This window comes from Choristoneura fumiferana, chromosome 12, assembly GCF_025370935.1.
Source record: "Choristoneura fumiferana chromosome 12, NRCan_CFum_1, whole genome shotgun sequence".
In the NCBI taxonomy this organism is placed as follows: domain Eukaryota; kingdom Metazoa; phylum Arthropoda; class Insecta; order Lepidoptera; family Tortricidae; genus Choristoneura; species Choristoneura fumiferana.
In genome coordinates this window covers 9,009,737-9,037,507 of record NC_133483.1, presented here as the reverse complement: position 1 = coordinate 9,037,507, position 27,771 = coordinate 9,009,737, and the positions used below count along the sequence as shown (strand labels likewise).

Below are 27,771 nucleotides of genomic sequence, written 5' to 3'. Positions count from 1 at the left end.
CAGCCTAAACCTAAATCGATGTGCGTTTTTTGACGCATTTTTACCTAAAAACTGGATACGTTGTACCTAAGACACTAAAAATACGTTGTACCTTGGCCAATGAAATTTAATAGAAAAAAATACATACTTGGTTCCGATCAAATCTAAATGCTGAAAGGTATTTAACTTAAAATTAAGTTATTTAGTCATTTGATCAATACGATTTCATCATAGTAATCAGCGTCGAAACTAAAAACTAAGGTAACTTTTTGTTTGATCTATAAAATAATATGTACGAACTTGGCGCGAAAACTGTTGTGTGCCAATGACCAGTAAATAAGTCAATGATTTTATATATAAGTAATACATATAAACATTAAATATTTTCTTGACAAAAATCACGCGTCCAAGTCCCCTGATGTACCTTGGACACTTTTCCCTTTTTTTTCGTGAGCCTACCGTTTCAAAACTAATCAACGAATTGCTTAGTTTTTTATCGAATAACATAGCCTAATGATGTATCTTTAGATATTTTAATATCTGATGTTTATTTATTTTTCTAAAAATCAAAAAAGGAAAAACTGTTCGAGGTACAAAAGCTTCACCTACTTATGAAATATTATTTTTACATATTATGAAGTAGGTATAAAATAAAGTCGCTTCCCGCCATCTGCCTCTCTATATGTATTTATATATGTGCGCTTAGATCATAATATATTATATAATTAACCAGAGACGCGCCCCGGCTACGCGCGGATTTAGTTTTGGGAAAAAAGAGAGTAGTAAAAATGTGAAGTGACCGTCTTTGATTACGAATTTTCTTTTTTTCGCTTCTTTTTTTTCAAAATTGCACCCGTTCGTAACCGGAGCGGGTCGCTAGTAAATAAATAATATTATTGTATTGTACATTCCTGCCAATCGCAACATCTCTATCACCGACTGACCGTGTCATGTAGCGGCAATTGTTTCCGAGCCGGTGCCTTATGCGGTGAATACAAGTGACCCGACGATGAATCTACTGGGATGCATTCATGTTACCATTTTTTTTATAGTTCTGTTTGGCAGAAGGTTAGTGTACAAAATAATTACAACAATTCTTTAAAATAAATTGAAATTGAATCGGTCTCTCTGTTTGGATATTTCTATGCCCCGATTTCAAATTTATGAGATAATGCTTATTTCTGGATCGTCTCAACCCCCTTTTAAAAAACAACTAAAACTGAAGACTCACAAAACGATAAGCAATCGTCACCAATCATCCTAAATAGCTCAATATTGATAAGGACGGTTATTTTGAATTTAAAATTTTGTCGTTCAACCTCAACTCATACCTATTATTTCAATCCCGTGTCTATGTGACCGGAATACAAAATAACAAGTAACATCTGCTTAATTTAACATCGAGTTAACAATAGAACAAAACATTAACCTTTGTGGCATTCCGCAGTCGGATAACGAATGTTGCTCGAACAATCCGCTGGCAATGAAAAAAAAATAACAAAAGACGCAAAAGTAAAGATTTATTATTTCGGTTTCTAAGTAGAGCGTGCTTTGTACTTCACGGGGTGGCATAAAATGATATAAATGAATAGAAAGACACTTAAGCACCTATTTGAATTCGAAGTAATTTAATTAATAAGATAAAATGATGATTTGTCAAACATGAGTAAGTTTACATAATGGTCACAGGTTTATTTCTAAAAGAATGGTGTACCTATCCCTGAAGCTTTCTAAATATATACTGTAAAATTCAAGAAATTAGGACGAATAGAGTCACCATGTGTATCCGATACCGGAGCATAATTCTTGGAACCAGAAAATAAATATTTATTGAAACTTAAAATAAAAAACTGACCAAGTACGTGTCGGGCCACACGCGGTGCCGAATTGCGTATAAATAGGGACCAGGGCGGCAAATGAATCAATACAATTAAGCTTTGATCGACTATTAAGTACTCGTTAATATTGCAAAGCCTACTTACTTTACAGCAATAGTTTTCCTTTTAAATTCATCATATCGTGAATCCATCGGGCTCCATTTTTGCCATTTTGACAACGAAACACAAAAAAAAAATTAGGTATAATAAACCGGCCAAGAACGTGTCGGACACGCCCGAAATAGGGTTCCGTAGCCATTACGAAAAAATCAAGTAATATTTTTCTAAGGATTTTATATTTTGTACGGAATATTCCAAGTTTAGGTATAATTTTTCCACCCATCGGTTAAGATTTTAGAGGGGGGGGACGCTCGATTTTAATGAAAATTTGCACTTTAAAGTTGAATATTTTGCAAACACATCACTGAATCGAAAAATCGTTTTAGCAACCCCCTAATGGTTTTAAAATACCTATCCAACGATACCCCAAACTAAAAGATTGGATGATAAAAAAAAACACCCCCACTTTACGTCTATGGGAGGTACTCTAAATATATTTTTTTAAATTTTTTATTGTTCCATTTTGTCGGTATAGTTTACATTATATATTCGTGCAAAATTACAGCTCTCTAGCATTTATAGTCCCTGAGCAAAGCCGCGGACCGACAGACAGACATGGCGAAACTACGAGTATAAGGGTTCCGTTTTTGCCATTTCGGCTACGGAACCCTAAAAACATGCTACCTCCGAACATAAAACTACATACATGGCAAAATGATCACACGATTCCGAATAATGTCCACTCTCCTTCGTTTTGACAAGGCATGAATGGGCATGAGCAGGCATGAAAACCGGCATGAAAACCGGGCATGAAGTGGTATGAAATGTGCCCGTTTCTTTGTGTCGGCCCAGCCCGCTTACCTGGCTGGTTGAAAGGTTTTTTCTTCCTTTATTGAGGTTGCTGTGATTTCAAATCTAATTATGACGTAAAGGTGTTTCTGTATTTTGATGGTTATCCCGTGTTGGGGTGCACCTGAGTTTTTTATAGGGATGGCTTCTTTGTTGGTTTTGTGATGCTTTTTGAGTGATCTTCGTATAATGATTGTGCTTCTTTATTTGGGATAAGGGTGTCATAAAGACGTAATTTTTTAAACTATTATTACATCATTAGTCCATTTAGTATTTATGTTTACGATTCAAGAGTTGGGTCAAAGGGCTTTTCGTAGGAGAGGTGTTATATTTATAAATAAAGATTTTAATTGCATTTACTTTATCTGTGAGTTGTGTTAATTCTGGACTCTTAATTAAATTTATTTTGCGAGAGAATTATTAGAATAATTTCACAATCATGTCAGATACCACTTCATATTTATATTTGAATAATCATTTTCAGTACTCGCAGGAGTACTTTCTGCCGCGGCATGTATGACTATTTGACATGACTGCAACATTATTTATTTATGGTAAAGTGTCTTGTCTTCTTTGCGCACAGTCTGGTTGAATGCTAAGACCCTACTTATTCTACCTTTGATATTTTTGTATCTGTTTTCGTTATCCTAATTCATTCGTTTCATCTCTCTTTGACGACCTTTAATAAGCCCTGGACGCTGAATCTTGTTGATTTTGGTTCTGTCCCAGTAAAGATTAGTTCATACCATACAATACTTGATGCCGATGATGATGATGACGTCCCGTAGATCCTCAGAAGGGATATACAATTGTGTCGTAAATGTCCCACCAGTTGGAACCTTCTGAGGAGATGACGTTCTGAGCTGGTTAAAGCCGCGGGTTCACGGTGGATGCAGGCCGCTTCCAACCGAAGCAAAAACAGGTCAGACTAGCTTCTTCTTCTTTAACTTAAGAGTTAAACTCTTGTCGGTGGAGTATCTTCCACACCTCCCTCCTCTGAGCCATCCTATTGACCTCTTGATACGACACGACACCGGCTTTCTCCCTTATCTGATCGATGTAGCTGCGCCTAGGGCAACCTCTTCCTCCCAAACTAACTAGTTAAATTAATTTAATGTAGTAGAAAATAATATTAAACACTTATTCCATATACTTTTGCCCGACGACACTGGTCGTGCGACATTTCCAGACTACCGACTCCGATCCGATAACTCATAGTTACACAACTTTTCCGATAAATTCTTACACCACTCCATCCTTGCCAAGGTAACAACGACTTTAACGTCATGCGATAAGGGTCGCGTGAGCTGAACCTTCGAGAATATTCCTTCGGTCACGCGAACAGATTATTGGTAAAATAAAAATAGCTATATTAGCCATGGCAGCGGGGTCGAAATTGTGGTTACGGTGTATTGAACCATGTAAATTCGGAGTTAATGTCACAGGTTGCCATGGCTGTTAGGACTTTGCGCCGTTGAATTTGGAGCTAATCAACCTATGTACTGTAACGGAAATATATCCACAGATTGTATCTGGCTATTTAGAAAAAAATATATGCCTTTTGATCCTAAGCACACTAACTTTTTTCGAATACGGCACTGAACTACTCGTATGCTCAGTGAGATACAATTGGATTGTTAAAACATCACGACGATTCGTAACCCCTAGTACCAAAGTTTTTCAGTTTGTAACATTTCTTAAAGAAACGTGGTTTGCAAAGTCGAGAGCAATTCAGGACTGGGACAACTTTGATGCTTTCGACAGTGCTATCGTATGTACAGTCAAAGAAAATAAATCGCTTACTAGGGTGACATTTTCGTGTGACTGATGTGATATTGACATTCCATACATCTGCCAAAGAAATCATATATAGCAAAATTCATTATGATAAGATCCCACCCTGATGACTGGTACGTGATGTTTCCACGACACTGTACTTACGTTTTCTCTGGTCTGCTACCTTTTAGGGTAGTGACAAAATATCAAACTTTTAAATCAACGCGATGAAAAGATAGTCATTAAAAAGATGTTTCCATACTAAGTTGCCGGGGAACCAAGAACTATAGTGTACCTACTTATAGTTACATATTAGAAACAAGAAATTTGATAGCTGCACAAAACTGAGAAAGTATGAAAATTTCATGTTTTAGTCTGTAAGTTTATGTCAGTCACATGTCAGTAACTAATCCAATGACCCCACTAGTGGATACATTTTGCCTAGGAGCAAGACATTGTTAACACTGGAAATTCATAGATACCTACTATCTACGGAATTTTCGGTGCGCGAATCCGGTTTACACTTGGCCGGTTTTTACCCCAATAGTCGCTCATCCACTTTGGTTACTGTAGGCTTATTACATATCCGGGACATTTTTTTTAAAGATTAACTTTATTAAAAAGCTAAAATGAAAAAGGCAATGAGGTAATTGACGGCGCCACACGACCATTATCCGGAGCTTTCAGGTAGAAAAGCTGAAAAATCGAAAGCACTTTCGGTGACGACTAAAAGCTGAGCTTATCGACCGATCTGTTTTAAGGTTCTTATTTATAGAGGTCACTGGCGACCGATAGGGCACGCCACCCCGTAATGACCAATTTAATTCGTATCACACATTATTATAGTCAATTTTGCACGTGAATTCCCCTGCGTTCTTCAAGGTTTATGCCGAAATAAAGATACCAAATACACAGTACAGTCATCTGCATTATTATTTCCCACAGCGGAACGTGCAAAAATATTTGTGTCCGACCGAAGTTTCGGTTTCGGTTCCGGCCAGTTTCGGCCTAAAAATTATGTTTCGGTCAGACACTAAAAAACATCTGACAAGTTCTACCGGCCTTTGAAATAGAGTCGTATCAGATACTTATGCACGCTGTGTTGTGTCAGGTTCAGGTATTGGTGCTGGTGACTGTATACTACAATAGTTCATGAACGACGAAAGTGGAATTTATTTATTGTAGGTAGAGGTAGATAAAGTAGGTATTTGTTTATATTAAGTTAGGTAAATACAAGTATGTGTTATCTATTCTCATTTTCAAGCGATTATTCTTGCATTAAAAGTTAGCATAATTTAAGGGACCGAACGGTGATCCCGGCAGACTAATATCATTTATGTCCTAACAAGGATGGCCGATAGATAGATATTTAGGTCTAAATAATGTAAGTTATGTATGATGTAATTTTATAATGAATGCTCAATAAACTGAACCAAACTAAATACAGGTATTCAGTGAAGTGACCAGCCTGACAAAACATCTAAAATACGTGACAGGAGGCGCCACTGGACAAACATTAGTGTATCGACGTTTATATTGAATTATAGGGTACTTTAGCTTACATTATTAGCCGTCAATTCCAAGACAAAATAATATGAATACCTCTGAAAACAGTAGTCTTCAGATAGTAGATTAGTAAATTAGATATTTTATTGCTTTGATCAGTAAATAGTTTCGACTTTTGTTATTATATAAAATCCATCGGGATAAGCGTCATCTCTCTCATAAAAAGTATGTGTAAGTGGCATAATACAAAGGTACTTACTTATATACTTTGTGGTGGTGCCTCACTGCCCCTATAACAGCTTTTGTTGATGGTAATTTGACTACTATGCCTAAATGTCAGTCTCATAATCATAACTTTGACAATAAGTTTGCTTCTGTATTAACTTGTCTTTTCTGAATTCAATTAAATCAACTTTGGTTGCTAGCTACTGTTCGAAACTTAATTTAACCATAATGTTGGCATTATCTCGGCCCGTCAGTCGTTATTAAAACGAATCTAACTCCAGTGAAAACACAATAATTAAAAGTTTAATCAAACCGTCCAAACACAACGATTCGTTACCATAACCTTCCTCGTCAAACAAACGTTTACAATAATACGGAATTAATTTTATTTTGTTTACAGTGGAAGTGATCAAATAGCACAATAAAACGTCAAACAAAGCTTCAGTTTTCGAAAGTGGTCAGCGGCTGATTAAGTTGATTTCCATTTACAAAAGTGGTCAACGTTCGACATCTATTTTTATAAGTGATCGATGTTCATTTGTTTCCGATGTGACTGCGAGTGTAGCCAATGACAGTTCAGCATTGTGTTATCACAAGATGGCGCGTTCGGCCCGGCAGAAGCCTACTGTCAGGCATTTCCACAACCAGCCGGAGCTGCAGCGGGGAGGGAGCCCTAACCTGATGCTGAGGTGGATCCTTCTCGTCTGCCTGGCAAGTTGCGGCCCTCTGGGGAACACAGTGAAGCAAGACGGTAAGTTTTTGAATAATCAACTTTTGCTCAGTTCTAGCACAACTCTTTGTTGTCTGAAAAATTGTTCCAAAGTTTTTTAGTTTCATTTAGAGGCTACTCTTGTTTTCTTTCTACAGTAAGAAACTGCGAACTCAATTTGATTTACAGCTCTCGAGTCTGAGGAATATATACGATCATATAGCCGTACAGATTCAGAATGGCTAGATATAACCTAACCAACAAAAAGTTGGAAAACCCCCGACTTTGTCACTTCAAAGTTCAATATTACAAAAACGGCGGAACCGATTTTCATAAAACATGTCTAAGAACCATCGCTAGAAAATCTGCTTTCAAATCGGTCCACCTGTTTAAGAGCTACGGTGCCACAGACAGACGGACAGACACACAGACACACACAGCGATCAAACTTCTAACACCCCTCTTTTTGCGTCGGGGGTTAAAAACTCAGCTGATGCCATTAGAATACAGAAAGTACTATAGTTAATATTAACTCTCGTGAAACAAATTGATAAAATTACTAAATGAAACGGCGACCGCGCGCGTGTGCGGGAAGCGCCACCGTCGTGAACGCACTCACCTACATTCCGAAAAAGATCTTTCTAAAAGATCGAAACTAGTCGTACCTACTGTTCCTGGCTTCTGATCTTAAGTTGAGTCGTTTAATTTAGTAATTTTAGCACTATGGTTGTAAAATTATAGGTAATTACAGCTAAATACCCTTTTTAGCCAGTCTTGGCTACCTTCGTCGATGCCGTCGTAATAGCAAATTAAACGCGTAAAATATATGTAGGTGCCTATTGTAAAATAGCTTACTATGCAACAGCTACTCTGACTACGGCTTTCCTTCTCTAACATTATCCATAAGAAAGAGACAGCTATACGCACGAAATAACCACATATGTCTGCACCATCCGTCAACTAATGACTTGTAGGTACGAAATAGAACGATTTATTTTGGGAACGATCGAAGCTTGTTTTTTGTTTTAACTAAAATACAATACGCGGGGCTTGTATATTGTGCTGCTGTGGTAATTGTGATTTAGTATAGTACCTAATGATTGCTAAAAATGAGTCGATACAATGAATGATATGAAAGAGATATTCAAATTGTTATGGAAGGACAAGTACGATTTTTTGCAAATGTCATTTCATTTCATTATTCTGTTGGAAGATTGATTGATACCTTTGTCACAGATAACTTAATATAGTTACTCTGTTTACCTACTCAAACAAATCTCCCTATATTATTATGTGGCTAGCACTCCTGGCTCCCTGTTAGGTTCAGTGTGCCAACTTACCTGAAAAAAATGTTTTTGAATAAGAAAGACTAATCAGCTATTATAGTATTATGTTTACATTCGTGTTATGTCATAATGGACATTAAATAAAAGTCTTGCCTTGTCTTGATTCACTGATTTAAATCTATTTACTACTATCAGTGTATGCATTGAGCAATTGTTCAGGAATATATCGATGAACAGGTTCGATAAATTCGACACCGTATCTCCTGTCACCCAGCACAACCTTATCAGTGCTAGTGATCAAAACCGGAACTAACATTATTATGTCTACGTACCACACACATCCTATCTTTCATTGGCATGACAGTGTTAAGTTGGTAACGTAAGGGCTCTTTGACGACCACGCGTGTGTGAATAAAGAAGGGAACGAATTGCGATTCCATGTCGATTGTTGTACGAAGTATTATTGGATTATGTGAGCCACTACATTGGTTTGCTTCAGGTTTTTTAGGTTATTTTGGAACACTGCAAAAGAGCAAAATTTTATAATTTCGAGAGCTTCACCGAATTAATTTTGTCTCAATTTACTAGCTATTGCCCGCTACTTCTTGTGAGTGTTTGTCTTTGTTTATTCTCTGCCCGTGGGAACTGTACAATTTTCTAAGATAAAAATTATCCCATGTCCTCAATGTCTCAAACATTCTCCATACCTACCAAATTTCGTCACAATTGGTTGTCTATTTACTTTAAGCGTGAAAATGTAACAAACAATTATAACTACTCTTTTTCGCATTGATAATATTAATAAGAAAGGATCAAGATTAAATGTCACATGTGCCATATTTGGATCTTTTTAATAAAATTCATGATAAATGTTTAGTTGTTTCTATTGAAAAGCGCGAATAGCGATATCTTAAAAACACGGTACTGGACTCCTACCTCGTGTCACTACGCAAGTTCGTATCTCGCTTTTACGTTTCCTTGAAACTTAAACTTTATCTCAATAGTACAAGGTTGTATTTGCAATTACCAAGCGGGATAAGACAGGAGGTTATGAAAGTCAAGAGTTGGAACGTCTCTTGTTTTGTAAATCGTGTCGTAAAACGCCGTTTAACTACGAAACGGGCGCTGCCATAAACATTTTAGGACCATCTGACGTTTATGGGTGCCTAGTAAGTGCCGGTTCGATCCTAACTCGAAAAGATCAAACACAACACGGTATTGATAACTATTCGATATTTCATTCGATTATTGCAAACCTTAGCTGTAAAAGTCTTGCGGAATCTATAGCTGTTCGGACAGGAAACTATTTGCTCTGATGGAGCCACTGGAGATGTGCAAAGCAACTAGGCGGTGTGCGTGCGGAGGAAATTATCAGCAACAAAAAAGTCGCGCTGAGCGAAGCTATACTTGGTTCGGATAGGTATTTAACTAAATGTAAACAAAACAACGTCAATTGGTGTCTTAAATATTGAATTTCCCCCATTAAACTATCTAAACATTTACATTTTTGTATTGTATTACAATGATAGATAAGTAAAATGTTTAAAATCCATGAATGTACCAAATCTGGCAGCTAAAGATTGTTTACATTTAGTTAAATACCTACTTAGATAGTAGTTTTATTTTTTAAAATTTTGTATATGTGTTATAACTCAATAATAAAAAATAAATTCTCTATGATCTACGTCAAAAACAAAAAAAAAAAATATACCTATTCAAACCAAGTATAGGATAGGTAATAAAGGAATCTCATTTTTAATAGCCCGAAACAGTGTCCACAGTAAATAAAAGTCTTCACTATTCTTTATCTGGCACAATGTCAGGGCAGCCATTGCATACGCGATACACCTTTCGTGGACTGCCTTGTCATCCCTGGACACTCTTTGGCAACCACCTAGAGGTTGTGGGAGCCCAGCTCTGTAAGTAGGTTTACAAGACAGACAAGTACAGACCAGTCTCATTTTAGCCTAACAGTCTTTTTAATAACGTCAGCTATGCGTGTGTTTTTATGTATTGTATAGGTAACAATGAACTAAAATAATTTCTTTGCTCACCCGCGACCTTTTTAAAATTATTTAAGTTCATTGATATGGACCTTCGCAAAGTAACGCCTGATTCAATAAATTATTATATAACAATCAAGTGGAATATCGCTAGATGGCGTTAGTATTGTGCGGTCCATGCAACATTTGTATCACTAAATGTTTGGACTAAATGAGCCAATCTCAGGGAAGACTGTTATGCTATTAACAAACTTCGCATCAATGGCGTTTAATTAAGTTTGTCAGAAAACTCTCATTCAAATTGCATAAGTGGATTACCCCAAGACCCTAAAAACCTCAATAAAACTTTTCAATTAAACGAAAAAAACAATGATTAATTCCATAAACAGCACGATCAAAATCAGCCATCAACGGTGAAATTACCTAGGTGAGCACGTCAGAACAAGTCCATTAAATCCAACTAGTTGCACAAAGGTGAAATAAAACATTAATTGCTGTCAGAGGGGTGGAAACAAAGGTTTTTTTCTGGCCCTCCGTCACGGTGCGCGCCGCTGATGGAATGGAGACGTGGAATGGTTTTATTTCGCTATCGAGCGAGTTTTGGCTGAAAGCTCATGTTACTTAGTGAAGTTATGGCTGGAATTTGTAGTTTTGAAAATATGAGGCAGCTCCAGTTCAGGGACAAGTGGCGTAAAACCAACAGGTCCAAGTGCAGCCCATAATAGTCATTCCTGCCGAAGTAAAGCAATGTACCTAAACTCCAATTCAATAGAATCTGACAATCCTGTAGACACTTTCAGCCTACTAATATAAACACCGGGCTGCCTAAGGCTTTGTGATATGACTATTATTCTTTTTTGATTCCTTTTAGATCATAATTGCAACAACAGAGACATATATAATCAAGTGTGCCCACGATAGGGTGTCTTAAATATGTAGAAAATTGACAGATTCTATTGAATTGTACTTTAAGTATATAATGATTTGCCACACTTTTCTGCTCTGTTTCCTCTTCTAGTTTATATCTTCTACACAACATTTTCCCCATAATTTCACTGTAATTAAAACCTGCCATATCCTGTGGAACACTTGTTCTGAAGTTAATAAGCTGACCGTTGTCTTGAAGTATAACCGGTATTAAGTTTTACCCACAAAATCAATTAGGTATGCCAATTGTCCTGCGTAATCTGTCCAAATCTACATTGATTAGAAATAAATACATTGGTACTGTTTTTTTAACGAACGCACATGTAAGTTTCATAGTTCCATGTTCCATTTAACGTTAGTTTTCCAAATAAACTTCTTATCGTATGCAGCGGAAAACAAAGAATTCTAGGATAGGTACATTCGCAATAATTTTATCGAACACGTAAGAATTCCCCGCACCTTTTGTTCATACCGTACTTTAGAAACTACTCCATTTTAGTACTCGTACCTAATGCTGAAAAATAAAAACAGTAGTTTAAATGCCTGATCCACTAAGACTTAATCTTCCTCTAGTGTGATTTTGTTCCCACTTAAAAAGCTCTTAGACTACTTGCTTTTCAACTTCATTTAATCAAATTAAGATATAATTTTCAAAAACGCAAGGCGCCCTTTCGATGTCGGAGAACTGCTTTCGTGTGCCTTTCTAAGTTTCAACGTGCAAGTCATTTTGACCTAGTTCAATTCAATTTAATTTGAAGCGAGTAACTAGCGACATCTAGTAGCGGGCATAATCAGCTGCTGTCGCCACATTAGCGATACATTTTGCAGTGCGTTTTACGCTATGCGTATTTTTTATGGATACCATTTTTAACTCAACTAATATTTATGGCGGTAGTAAACCCTCAAATATTTTCTTAAAATAAGTTCTCAAAAGCTGTTTTCCAAAATTCTGTTTGAAACTATTATTTTGATTAAAATTTTACCTACTTTTAATAAGAGGTTCTATTGAGCTCTACCTACGGTAAAATATGTTTTTGACCAGAAGTCGCAATAAAAAGCCTTAGCTGCACTGTCAACTACCACAACCACTAGGCCCACCCGCTGATGCTTTATAGACCAAATCCTTCCATTTCAGTCGATTCAGAGCTCACCTGTTTACTGTTAACCCTCTACGTGCCTTATCTCTTTGAACCGTGTCGCGTTCATCCGGGACCTTTTAGACTTCAAAGGTTTATTGACGTTGAGGTGAATATAAATAAATTCGATGGGAAAAAAGTGCTTTTATAATGCGTCTATGACAAAGTGGATGGTTGTACGCACACTGAGACCGGTGAAGGGTGTCGGAGTTAAAAATCAGTTTCATCCCCATTTTATTACTAACTAAAATTCTACGTTTCGTTCTTTTTACACGATTCTTTAAAAATAGCGTATTGTTTTCAGAGTTTATGTAGTTATGTATGTACATACCTACGTAATTCTGTATAATGTCTGTATCCGGTTCATATTCGGATTACGGAAATATGACCACGTCTCCACCTATCGCACGCATCTCAAGTGGCTCCCCATTCGTTTTCGCCGTGACTCTCATATTCTTTCTCTTTTATACAGCATACTTTTCAACCCCACAACTCCAGAATATCTCCAACAACGGTTTAAGTTCCTGTCTTCCATTCGGTCTTCCCAAAATTTACTTCTCACTGTTCCAATTTCTTCCTCTAAGTTCTATCATAACTCCTTCACTTGCACTTCAATTCTTCTATGAAACTCTCTTCCCCTAGATGCGAGGAAAGCTAAATCTCTTCCTATTTTCAAAAATCTCGTCAAGGCTCACTTCTTGACACTGCCTTCTTAGCTCTGTCCTCAGTCTTTCTGTGTTTATCTATTTTATTTCCTAATTTCTTATCCTTTTTCTCCCATTACGGCCTTATTGTTAATTTATATTGCTATTTTATGTTAGTAGTTTATGTATTGTATAAGTATTGCATGTATGTATTTATATAGTTGTTTCATTTGTATTTATTTTGATATTATTGATTTTTGTTTGTTTTTTTTTCTGTTTCTGTTTCCGCCACCTATTTTTGTAACATATAATTTCTTGTACCCAAATGGTTGTCTGGAAGAGATCGCTTTTAAGCGATAAGACCGCCTATTGTCTACCCTGAATCTAAGTGTTTATATCATAAGTTTTTGTACTGCTTTATGGTGTGCAATAAAGAATATTCGTATTGTATTGTATTGTAATTCAGAAAAAAATATAGAAATCAATTTTTAAACTAATTCTGAATCTGTACCTAATCTGTAATAATGATAGCGGCGATGCCAGGTTGGGCTTCGGAAATGAGAGCCAATTCAACCAATCTTCTTGATTTCTTAACCTTGCGGACGACTATGCCAGTCTTCTTCAGTTATTTATTTAATGAAAAGTCCGGATCGGAGTTAGATCCTCTCGTATATTTTCAGATAGTCAGAACCGATAGTTAGATTTTGACAGTAGAAAAAAACTATAGGCGTCTTGTAAACGTTGGAGTGGTCTGATAATTTTTACTGTACTTATGCCAAACTATCTGTTAGGTTGTCTATGAATCAACTTTCTGCCAATTGACTTATTGACGAAACGAGTACCTACCTAAGTTGACAGTCGGCGAATTGATCAGTCACCCCTTGTTGAGAAGCAATGTCGAAATAGCATAGACTTAACTTTAAAAGATTAAACGTAATTTTGTCATGGCCTTTATGTTCATTAGACCCAAAGGCCTAGATGATTCATTTCTAATAACATTTGTATTACACGTTAACTTGACGTGGGTACCTACACAATCTCGCAGCAGCAACCCTACGGCCTTGTCCCGTGAGGGCCGTACATTGGTGTTAGCCATCCGAACTTGTCATAATGCCAAGTTTATGAGCCATGATGCTAGGGCTGTGCCGCAAGAACTTAACGACAAAGTTATATTGATGTAAGTGTTTTAAGTATACCTATTGTAAATGGTGTTTGCGTCGTTTTAAAGCGATGAGGCTTTTGCTTCATAAGCTACCGACTTCATTTCAAGCATGAATGGCAAGGGAAAGCTCAGAATGAACATGATATGATCTAACCATCTAGTTGTATTTATGTGTAGGTAAGTTTTGCATGTAGGTATATTTCAAAAGGTTGTATTAAAAGATTACATAAACTTAGAAACTTATTTTTTTTACAGCTCCAAAGGATTGCAGATCGAAAGATTCGATATTAAATCATCTTGACAGACAGTCAGGTAGACAGACAAACGTCATTAGATTAGTTTTCATGACACGAGTGTTACCTACCCATCAAAAATTGTGACCGCCTCAAAATTTTCCAGTAATCGGTCCTGACTGTTGAACTCGCTGTATTCCGCTGTATTGAGTTTTTTATTTGTTTTACGTATGACGATAACTAAAACATCCCAATAGAATTATTATTCAATATTGTTTAACAGAGTTTACAAACTTTTACGACTTATTCTTTACATTTCAGTTTTTAGTTAAAGTTTGTATAAGCAGTCGGGGGTTGATGTTTTTTCATTTACTTCTTTTACAAGCTTTTATTTAACTGGTTGCAGTGTGTTTAGGTCAAATCTTTCGTAGTGTTGAATGCCATCCATTTCTAGTCAGCAATGAAATTTGTTACGGATATTTGTAGTTTAAATGACAATGCAGTCAACAAAAGTTATTAAAAACGAATTTCTTTACTCTCTACGGAACCCTAAGAGAGGGATAAAGGACTTTCTGGTCCTGGACATCTAAAAGCATACCCTCACCGCCATCTTGAAAAGTTGCCCACCTGACACTGGTAATTGATATATAACGCCATTTATCAACAGCTACAAGTTAATTTGTGCTAACTCGACGGAAACTTGAACTTCAGTTAGGTGCTTATTGATTTTGTAAAGAATGTGCCTCGAAGAATAAGTTTGTTAACTAACGCATACTCAGTTAAGTAATGGTGCTTTATTAATGATAAAGATAGTCTGATAACTTACCTAGATATCATTTTTTATATATTATTATATACTTTGTTTTGTTAAAGTAGAATGGAACAAAAAAAGGTTTTAGTGCACTTGTAATAAGCTTTCATTTACCTCGCAATATTTATTTTTATAATTTTGAGGTCAAATCTGGCAATTTTATCCAATTCTAGTGATCGGATGCAATCAAAGCAAACAATCGCAGAAATTATTTTTGTCAAGACTTTTCATCATATTCTGAGTAAGTGGATAAGATACCTACTCCTAGTTCTTCGTGGCCTAGTTAGTCATCGAACGCCCGGGATATTTTTGTACAAATGTAGGAGAGCTGACTAAGCTTATATTTGCGTCAACAAATCTGAAAGTCTATGATCAATTTAGAAAATTAAGGTTCCTTGTGGACTCTTTTCCATGCTTTCGCACTCAGGACATGACGCACAACGTAACAAAATTTATCAAAGACAAAAACGAAAACACGGTTAAGTATATCTAGTTGACACCCAGTTAATTCATACAAAACCGTGGGTAGTAAAAATCTACTGGATATATCAAATGTTTCCTATTTTCATGGAATACGGTATTTTACTGTTATTGTTTATTTTATAAATCAAACTTTCACATTGCGTGTTAGCAAACAAAAAACAATCTTTCACTTCTCATGCTCTAAACGTTCGCCAATATAGCCTTGCTTGCATAGAAGAAGTAAAACGTGAAGTTTAATCCCAAATCTAAGATAGATTATCTATTAAATTTAATATACTTAGGGGCTGTTTCACCGTCCATTGATTACTGTTAACTGGCGGTTAGGTGTGATGCCGTCTCTATTTGTTTTGTTCGAATAGACGGAGACGGCATCACATTTAACCGTCACTTAACACTAATCAATGGATGGTGAAACAGCCCCTTAGCAGCAAAAATCAGACCCTCAAAAAATACAGTAATAGCAAGGACGATATGCGTAGAAAGGTACTAATTAGCGGCGTACGATTCTCAGGATGGAGATTGACCGTCTTATTATATATCGTCCTTGGTAATAGGTAATTTTGTATGTAGAGTGGGCCAAATTTTGATTCAACGATTCAAAGAATTGATTTGCTAAGAATTTGGTTTACTAATGTTTTGGCGAAAATTATTAATTATTAGCTCCCAAACTATTTATCCCATATTTTTATTTAGGCGAAATGTTATTTCCCAACTCAACATTTCACACTGATATCATTTCCCAACTAATCATTTGCTAAATTATTATTATGCGGGAATTTTTAAAAATGTCATTTATGTTTTGTTGGTCAAATGTATTGATTGGCATAAGTACCAGCAACATATTGTACTTTCCTAGTGGCAGTTATTTTGGCTGCTTTAAAAAAAATCCTAACATCGAAGGCTAAGGCTATATTATTTATATGTCTTATAAAAGGTAAATTAAGATAGAGTCGCAATATTCTTAATGTCGTTTTTGTGTGACTTGCACAATCCGCGTCAACATGCACTAACTCGCATGCGATGATTTGCACGTTATTCTAATTATTTTAATTGCTGCCATAATTTAACCGCTGGCGCTGAAGTGTGGTTACATCGAAATTAATTAAATGATTTGTGTTTTAATTCAACTCTAGGTCAAGAGTGAAATATAATTATTTAGATATCGCCGATTAAATACGGTATAGGATGCCTAATGCGTAATTCGATTTTAAGTATGGCCAGCTGAAATAAAAATTCCCGATATAGGAATAGTGTTTTTTTATAGATAAAAAGAAGCAAGAAATTGTTGTGATAGATAAATAACGTAGGTCAGTAGACGCTAAGTAGGCAGCACCACCTATGAACTGCAGAGGGTTGTTGCTGTTGTTGTCACCATCGAACCAGTAATTTCATATTCTCCACGCTGGAATTGGAGAGCAGGCAGGATTGCTTCGCAAGATTAGCAAGTAAGATGGTGGTTACAATCCAGACGGACCTTACACAGGATCTTGCCACCCGACTTGATGTGGAAGATATGGATAACAGTATTATGTCTTAAAATTAACTAGTCCGTGAAATATAGGTTTCCCTAAAAAACTTTCCAGAACGAGCGGTATCGTAGCTATGCCTTCTGTTTAGTCAAGATGGGTCTATATCTTGTAACAGCCGATCCACACCACATCCCCAGCACTATGTATTTTGGAAAACCATCACGTTCCATCAGCCATCAATCTCAGGCATAATTTAAAAAAATGTGTGTGTGACCCACGACTGGTTTTTTCTTTAAGGTACATTTTTTTGTATTCAGTCTTCAAGAATGTAAGTGTCAAGATGGCACCGTATCAATTGACAAACCATGAGTGCAAAAATGATGTTTCGAAAATAATAACACTAGGAAAAACATTCTTAACGAGTAAACTAAAAAAACTAGCCATAACGCAAAAGTTGAATATGCGTTTCAAGCCTCACAACTGGTTAAAAATACTCCTAAAATCCCTACAATTTTCCTTTTAACATGGAAATTACTCTGCTCCAACTAGCGTAAGAAAAAGCCAACGACTCCCTTGAGATACGAACCGCGATCAGTCTTAATATTAATGCACTTGTTTAACATGATGAATAGGGACACAGCAAAGCACTTTGTGGACTCCGTATATTGTTAATTTCGGTTAAATATAAACTATACGACGCGTAGTTAAACCGCGGAACTGTTAAATTGAGTTGATTTAATTTTGTAACTTAAATACGAGCTACAGGAAAATATACTTTATAGTGACTGGGTTATTTTATGAGTTAGTTTGTGCTATTAACTTTTAATATTATTCTGAGCATGTGATAGATTCGTTAAATGGGGTGTGATGCCTTCGCTCATAATGAGAGGGATTTGGCTATTGGCTCTGCGGCACACTCGGAATCGCAATTGTTTTTACCACTTCATTCTATCAAACGGTATAGAATGAGGGTAGGAAAAGATAGTAAATGCGATCGCAAGCGTCTATGCGTTAGACAATAGGTCTCTGCTTTACACATAGCTGATTACAATATAATACAATACATTACAATGACTACAGTATTAAGTAGAATGCATTTATTTACTCTTGACATGCCATTGAATTGCTTCGTAGATTTTTGCAGTTTTCCTCACGATGTTTTCCTTCACCGCAAAGCTCGTGGTAAATTTCAAATGTAATTCCGCACATGAATTTCGAAAAACTCAGAGGTGCGAGCCGGGGTTTGAACCCACGACCCTTTGCTTGAGAGGCGATAGGTCAAACCACTAGGCCACCACGGCAATTCAATGGTGCGTGTGAAGTTCCCAATCCGCACTGGGCCCGCGTGGGAATTATAGTCCAAGCCCTGAAGTTCTGAGAGGAGGCCTGTGCCCAGTAGTGGGACGTATATAGGCTGGGATGACGATGATGACATGCCATCTGCAATAATTATTGGAATGAGTAATGTGTTGAACTCAATTTTAGTAATTACACCTATATTTTTATATTGATTGATATAAGAAATATTAATTTGCATGTCATTTATTCATGACTAAACATGCGAGCCATAAACTATCTTTAAGTCTGCTAACACCATGTTTTACGCAAATGAAGCTTTAGGTAAGTACTAGTAAGTAGTTACTTTACTTTATTTTGCACACTACATAGTATAATGTAGTTAAAAAAAACGGTATACTAAATGATACTACATGTATTAAAAGAGGTAGGTACATGTCATGACCGCATCGAAAATCAAGCGTATTAAAAGGGATACCAAATTGGAGTCCCTAGCATCATATGGCGTTTAAGAAAATTACAACCGCATGCTTTTTATAATGGGAGCAAAAAGGACATAAAGCGTCTATGTGTGTGTACGGCTGCCGAATTCTGAGCATGTTTTCCGGTTGTATTGTGATAAATTGTGAGCATATCACGTATTACTTATACTTATATATTTAGACATTGGGTCGAAGACCGAAGAGATGGCGGGGCAACTTGCGACGCGCAAGTAGTGTCAGGAGCATGCTCTCGACAGGGACGCATGGGGGAAAAAAGGGAGCCCTTCGCCCAGCTTTTGGACAATTTAACGGGCTTTTAAAAACCGTCCAAGAGCGTGTCGGACATGACCAAGATAGGATTCCGTAGCCGTTACGAAAAAATCAAGTAATATTTTTCCAAGAATTTTGCATTTCAGATGCCTTATTGTCTAACACACTTGCAATCACAATCGTTTTCACCATTTCTTTTTGTCATATGGCATAAGTCAAGAGCAGAAAGAGATGGTGAATGTAATCATGAACATAAGCGCGTTAGACAATATGGCATCTAGTCTTCGTTCGAAATTAGTTTAAATTTGGTTTGTGGTCCGTTCTCTTATCATTTATTAATTCATTCCTTCATTCATTAATCTTACACTAAATACAATTCTTACATATTAAGATTCATTGAATACCGGTTCCGAGAAGATTAAGTTGCTTTCCGTAGAGTACGGTCATGTACCTTCCTTTTCCACGTAATGCCTGCTATAGGTACTTTTGATGTCGTCCTCCCATCTACGACACTGTCTCTCTTTTTTTCTTTTTCCTTGTCTTGGATACCACTCGGCCATTTATTTATCTTTTTTGGTAACTTTTTTGGTACGCTCTTTTTCTGGTAGTAGATTTTAAGTCTGTAGTAAGTGTTTTAATTGTTATAACGCACATAATATTACTTGATTTTTTTGTAATGGCTACGGAACCCTATCTTGGGCGTGTCCGACACGCTCTTGGCCAGTTTAGTTTTTTAATACTTACCTACTCTTATCATTTAGACCACATCAAATGGAGCCCATGCAAACTTTGACCATTAAATAATTTGTAGCCGCTTACAAAAATCAAGTTTATCATCATTAATAATTAAAAGTCGTAAATTTCAACTCCGAACCACGTTAAAACAACCGTTAATGTTGTTAAAAACAGCATAAACTCGTTAAATTACTGCGCTGATACTTTTCACGAGCGAATACCATTTAGGTGTTTTTCCAGCCTTAGTAAGGCATGTGACAGAAGGCAATTTTCGCAGACTATACATAGACGCTTACAACAGCAGAAATATACTAACTTATATCCGACCCTGTAGGATTAGGTAATTGAGTAAGGAATACCTTAATATTTGTAGAAATATAACACTTACTCGTATATAAAAAAACAACAACCGTTTTGAACCCCGCATTACTAGTCCGTAACAGTAAACACTATTTTTATTTTTAAATATTTTACAAAGCCCGATATAATTTCTTACATCAAAAACCGTGCATTTTTGATATTTTTGACCACTTAAAAGAGCCTTATAAAAGATTTGAAAAATGTTAGTCCTGTGAACAGTCGACGTAGTCACTAAATCTCTAGGGCTGTCACTTTTAAAGAGTTCCGATTTGGCAGTTATAATTCATAGGCCGACTTGAAATGGGGTCTCGGAATTTAAATTCGAAGGCCGACTCCCTGGTCGGACGGGTATCTGCCTGCCTGCGCCCGATAACTTAATCCCGGGGTAAAAATTATGATACGTACTCGTACGATGTACAGAGGCAACCCTAGCTACAGTCACGTATCGGTTGGTTTTTAGGGTTCCGTACCCAAAGGATGCCAACGGAACCCTATTACTGAGACTCCACTGTCTGTCTGTCTGTTCTTCCGTCTGTCACAGGGCTCCATCTCTTGAGTCTTAATAGTTAGACACTTGGCAAGTGGCTTTCAATATACTTTGTGTTCCAAAACCTTGTTTTTTAGTAAATGGTAAAAAAAAGGAAAAAAAAGAATAATATAAATATAATATGGCGAATGTATGCCCCAAATAAAAACCGTAAAAAATAACTAGTTAATGTGTACTCATATCCAAAGATCCAAAACAAGTGGCGCAAGGTCGCGGCTGAGCAAGGAAATTCTTTTAGTTCACTTGAAATTTTCACAAATTATGTGTTACTGAGGCCGCTATAACAACAAATTCTAAAAACAGAATAAAATAAATATTTAAGGGGAGCTCCCATACAAACATGATTGTTTTGCCATTTTTTGCTAATGTCTAATATCGTTGGTACGGAACCCTTCGTTTGCGAGTCCGACTCGCACTTGGCCGGTTTTTAAATGTGTGCTTTTGGGTCTTTGAGGAAAAGAGGGTGGGGGTAGTGAAGTTACTCTGAAGCTAACCCTAAAGCGAACAAACAGTCGGACAGACGAACGAAAAGACATCTCTTGGTACTGATTTTACAACGTACAGCCGAAGAAACTGCAAATGTCATGTTGACATTCCACGCCACGGAAATCAGCGTAATTTTGATTGTGAACTATGGTAGCTTCCCATTAGCTTGTTTTCTAATGTTTATGTCAATAATACACTATATACTCAATCAGCTCTAAACAACGATAACCTACTTGATAAAAAAGGACAAATTTTCCGTTCCTATCCCTTTCTAGCAGTGTGGATGCAAAAAGCCCCCTTAAAAACATCTATACATTCACAATATATTTTGAGAATTTATATGACGAATCAAATCAATTATTTTATTTTTGTTCATTGATATGGACATCCGCAAAGTAACGTCTGCTTCAATACATTAATTTATATGGATTTGAGTCAACAAGGTGCTTACTTATACTGTGATAATTTGAAGACTGCAGCTCCAACTGTTTGTCTATAAATGCCGTGTGACAGAAGACAGGGCAACGGACACGTGAATGACAGCGATAGAGCTCCGTTAAGATCCTTCGGCTACCGAACCCTAAAAGAGTGGTTAAAAGAGTTTCAAACACTTACATATTTCTGAGTACGTTTTTAGAATAGCTCTACCAAATTCACTGCGAAAATACACTATACTCGTAGGTATATTGTACGGTATATACAAAATATAAAAGTGGTTCCATATAATCTCATATATTTCGCTTTCTTATTAACCCGTAGTCACCCTATAGCAATCCTGTCCAATCGCCCATACGATGACTCTATCCACCGAAAATAATACACTTATTCAAGAACAAAAGGCCATTTTGTCGCATACAAACCCCCAAATTCAAATAAATTCACTATTTTACAGTCAATTTCAACGGAATGCAATATTTACAAATTGAATTCAAACAACCCTTCCCATCGATTTTTAATAAACCCCACTCGCATATTCCACAAATTGTTATACAAAATGTAAGCGGCCGTGGATAAGTCAGTTTCCATTATTACACATCATAGGGGATGAAGACAATACACGTATAAAAATCAGAAAAAGACATCTCCAACTTAAAACAAACGAATTTTTACTTTAAGCTGATAAAAACAAAGCATATGTTGACTTTGGGACACGCAGAAACATATTTGCGCGCCGCGTTATGTAATGCGGTTGGAAAAATCATTGTTTTCCCAATTTGTATCTTATTTCTTGGTGCTCAAGATATTGGAGTGTGTTTTGGGGGGGTGTTGGAAGGGTACTTGAAACTCGGAGCCCTAGAGAAGACGTCGAAAAAGTGCGGCGCGCTAACGAGGAGGGGAGGCGCTGCTGTGCTCCTCTTAGGTCCCGAGAATTTGTACTTGGGCCGAAAATAGCAACGAAATTTTACCAACTCCGAAATCATAACTTCCAAAATCAAGACAGTTTTTTAATCTCAGTATATGTGAAAAGAAATCCTGACTAACTAATTAATCATCAACCCTATACCTAAAGTCAAGTTACCTAAGTCCATAATTTAGCATAGAAGTTTCCATTGTGAAGTAAGTACTCAAGAAATACGAACATGTTTGGCGAAATTCTCTTTAGTTAGGGAGGTTAATTAATTTTAGTTCAGTTAATTAACATTGGTTAAGATTTTATTTGCTTATATCTAAATTGCTCTATGTACCTGACTTATGCTTTAGTTACATAGTATCAGCAGGTAAATTATCCACGAAATAAACTAAAACAAGATAATTATTTGTCTAAGTGAAGTCTAATAACGCCCCTCTTTTTGCGTCGGGGGTTAAAAATAGCCCAGCAATCATTTACAATTAATACGGCCATTTGCTGAAAACCCAATATAATATTTTTGCTTATGTCAATTTTAACTTCTTAATTGAGAGTTTTTTTTGTTGTGGTCTTATTTTTTTGGCAAAATATGAAAATCCTTGGTAACTTGTTGGTATTATATAACAAGATAAGCAGTTGGTAGAAGCAATTGGCGCTAAGGGGAGCACCATATGTTCCGCTTACAACCAATGAGTGTAGCCATTCTTATTAGAATTGATGACAGAAGAGGGGAAACTGATTTTCACTCGCAAGGTAAGACTTAAAATTCATCAAGAAAACCCAAGGAACTTTCTAAATTTTGTGAGTCGTTGATTTCTACTACAAATGGCTGTTCAAACCGAAAAGTAGAATAGAAAACCCGCATAAACAATATATCATGCAATAATTAAATTATACTATTTAAGATGGCAACCTGTCACTAGACCAATAAAATCATCAGATCGTAGTAGCCTATTCACGATGATTTTGTCATGATTATGAGTTATAATAAAACAAGCTTCTGCCCGCGGTTATCGCGCGTTGTTCCCTCGGGAACTGTGCATTTTTCCAGGATAAAAAGTAGCCTATAAGCTATCTCTATGCCAAAAATCGTCGCTTTGTTTCGACGTGAAAGAAAAACAAACATAAAAACACACACACTTTCGCATTTATGATATTAGTAAAGGTATGGATTTTACGATTTTGCCTTTAAGAATTATTTTATTTAAATATACTGTTAAAGGGGGGGGTGGGGGAGCGTATCGGTGGTCAATCCCAGTGGTGGTTCCCGCCTCCAGCATTTTTTTCCTGGTTTATTAATGTGTTTTAGTAACATAATCAAACAGAAAATACTAAATACCTAGTCATTTTGATGATTCTTATCATTTGTTACATTGGAGATATTAGGTTTAGGTGTAGGTGTAGGTAATCAAGGTTTCTGTTATAAACTATTTAGTTTTGCTAAAATAGTAAATCTACCTGTCTATCAAATTTATTTTTGTTTTTTTTTTGTTTTAGGGAAGTTGTCAATATTATAGTTTAGACGACCAGATGGCCTAGTGGTTAGAGAACCTGACTACGAAGCTTGAGGTCCCGGGTTCGATTCCCGCGTCGGGGCAGATATTTGTATGAAAAATACGAATGTTTGTTCTCGAGTCTTGGGTGTTTAATATGTATTTAAGTATGTATCTATCTATATAATTATATTTATCCGTTGCTTAGTACCCATAACACAAGCTTTGCTAAGCTTACTTTGGGACTAGGTTAATTGGTGTGAATTGTCCCGTGATATTTATTTATTTATTTATAGTAAAAGGATTTTATTGAAGGGACAATTTAACGCCTTTTCTTTAATCACGTCTAAAGCAGGCAGAATAAAGAATCAACCAGCAATAAACAAGCGTTCGTACATAAACACTCAACGACCCCAACTATACTGAAAGGTAGAAGTGGTTCCTTTGTGCCCAAATTAGAGTTGAGAATATAGGTACCAACTTAGAGATTGACCTTTAAGTGAGTATGCACGCTCTACAGAGTTGATAAACATAGACTAGGATACCACTGATATATGTTTAACCCCTATAACTTAAGCATACACATTTTTATAATGCTTATTCAGAATGCGAGGGCCTCAGAGGTTTTGTGAGAGGAGGCCTGTGTCCCGCAGTGGGACGTATATATAGGCTGGGATGATGATGATGATGATGATAATGCTTATTAATTCCATTTGAATGTAAAGTGAAGTAATAATAAAAGTCACCCCACTTTTTAAATTGAGCTGTCATTGAAATGTTATTTAAAAATTTAAACATACGGTTGATTTTCAACTTTTTCTTATAATTGACATCAACATTTTAACAACTAAAAAACTGTGATAGAGACAATGAGTTCTTCATGTCATGAGCCATCATCCTGTATACATAAATAAAAAAAAAGAATGTTAGAAAACACCTCTGATTGAGTTCATTACATTGTTACAGGTAAGATCCAGCAGAGAAAACACAGAGATTATTCGTGCTATTATTTATTCCGAGGATCCAGTTACCTGAATGTGTGAATCTGCTATTCTACAAAGAAATCCTGCATCAACATCAAACCATTTATCACTCTCTAAGGTATGAGCGTCTCTTTCTCCCAAAGGTTTCGATCGATAGCTACGTATAAAAGTTTGCCCCACACATTCTGGTTAAAAACTTTTTAAATTAAAATGTTGTATGTTCATTTACCCTTGTCGAACAAATTAATTCTCTGTCACCTGCTGTAACACTTGTACCAAGTTACAAGTGCTGTTTAAAGACGTCATGATAGAAGAGAAACTCTTCAGATCCCGGTCTGTGTAACTGTTAGGATAAGTTGGGAATTGTAAAGTACACAATAATATAAACAGCCACGTGGGAAAATATTTGACGAGTGATACAACTCTTTTACGTGAGTCCGCTTCTTTAGACGGCACGATAACTAACTAGAGCTCTATATCTGTATAGCTGTATATTAATGAAAATCCTCTTTTATCATGAAACATGTCGAGCTAAACTCGATTTAAGACGTGAGTTATCCGTTACAATATCATTTAATATGAGTGAGTCTCACGGTAGTTTCATGTTCAAAATGAAATTCTACTTCAATATACGAGTAAAGACATGACTTCCCAGCATTAAATGCAATAAGTTAAGCCCTACACCCATACAAAACCACACTTTCCAGCTAAAATTGCTCGATTTATTGTGTACACAGTACGAGTATGTGTTGATAAACAAAGCAGCACAGCGCATGTTTGTTTTGTTTGCTTTTTTTTTACTACTGGAATCATTAGGTACCAAAAATATATACCTATATATAAAAAAAGACTTCTACTTGCTGACCGACCAACTAACAGACAACGCACAGCCTAAACCTTCGATTTTTTTTCGAAATTCCCAACAACCTATTTTCAATTGTTTCAAGAAGGCGAATCTAGTTTTACGATATTTTCTATGTTGTCGTGAAGGTCGCGGATGAGCAAAGTATATTTTTAACCAGTGAAAAAGCAAGAGTAAAAAATACAAAAACAAAGTGATACATTATCATTTCTTTATTTAGAATACCTTTTTAAGATAAATAAAAAATAAAAAAAAAATTTAGCCACATCATAATTACATACTTAGTTCAGTTGAGTATTAATCAAATTCAGTACATGATCAAAAAATTTTTTTGAATTCTATACGAACAAATAACATTATTTTGTGTACACGCTGGTTACCGCTGCCAATCAGGCAGTAAACTTTTTATATAAAAAAACCTAATTATTTAAAAAAAACATCATTATACTTGGTTTTGGTATATTTGGTATAGGTATTTTAACTAAATGTAAACAAACACCGTCAATTGGTGTCTTAAATATTGAAATTTCCCCATTAAACTATCTAAACATACTATCTGTATTGAAATACACTAGTCTAGTTAGTAGTATACAATGATAGACAAGTAAAATGTTTAAATCTTTGAATGTGACAAATCTAGCAACTGAAGTTTGTTTACATTTAGTTAAATACTCGTACCTATCCAATCAAATATAGTGTGGAACTGTCGAAAGCAATTTCGTGTTTTCCGTTTTCCAACAGCGAAAAAAGGGCATATATATGAGTTGCTCTGAAGATGAGCTCTGATTGAGTTCGAAACGCGCTCTAGTGTAGATGGCGTGGCTATGGATTGCATAGAGTTTAATGTGGGCAAAGCATCATATTAACTGTGGATGGCCAGGGCAGAACTTTTTCTCTAATGGGTGAAAGAAGCATCGTGCATGCTTTCAGAATTCAATCGGTTTTGGATATACATATATATTTATCAACCTCATGCTCATCCAATAAGCAGTATAGCAAATTTAAACGTTCCAAAGAAGAGTTTAGAGAAGGTGTATCAGAGCTATCATCAGAATCGAATTGTGGCGGTGCGTGCGGTTTAATTTCCTCGTCCGGATTAGAGCCACAATCATAACTGCATTTTCTACGGGAATTAAAGCTAAAATCTTATGCGGTCGACTTTATGTTAAGCACTGCAGACAAAGAAAGAAAAGCATACTGTTTAAAAAGATTAAAATAAACAAGGGACGTAAATATCGTTAATTTGAAATCAAAAAAATGTACAGGGAACTTGGTAATGTATACACCGTGGTTACCGAAGTTAATTCACCTTGTAGTTGGCAACGTACATGGTGGTTACCGTAGTTGAATGTAAGTACTTCTTCACAAACTTGGCGACGGTAACCGTGGTGTACGTTCTATTTAACAGTGATTATCGTTGTTATCATGCTGAATGTACACAAAAGAACCAATTGTTCGTATACTTTAGCATTTTTTCATAAACACAATAATAAGCATAACTTGCATAGAAAAAAGTTGAATTTTTTAATAAAACTTTCCCTAGGTACTAGAATGCGACGCCGCGTTGAACTTATTTTTTGACACTGACGTTAATTTGAAATTATTGCCAAGTCACATATTTTTCAACCATTCATCATAATTATTTAGTAGTTTTTAGTCATAAAAGTTTTCAAAAAATATATATATTGATGTTGGATTTTTTATTATAACGTACACGGTGATGCACAGTGCCAATTTAAGGGTTAATTCAGTGAAAGCACGCAGTAAACGGAAA

At 36.1% G+C, this 27,771-nt stretch overlaps 1 protein-coding gene across 2 annotated transcripts in view; it reads left to right on the top strand.

Moving 5' to 3' along the window:
* LOC141433251 (uncharacterized) overlaps positions 1-27,771 on the top strand; it is a 143,484-nt gene that overhangs the window by 9,355 nt on the left and 106,358 nt on the right. For both annotated transcript variants that reach the window (XM_074095208.1, XM_074095207.1), the window contains exon 2: positions 6,673-7,023. In XM_074095208.1, coding sequence (XP_073951309.1) covers positions 6,870-7,023 — 154 coding nt within the window. In that variant the 5' untranslated portion in view covers positions 6,673-6,869. The remainder of the gene's footprint in view (positions 1-6,672; positions 7,024-27,771) is intronic.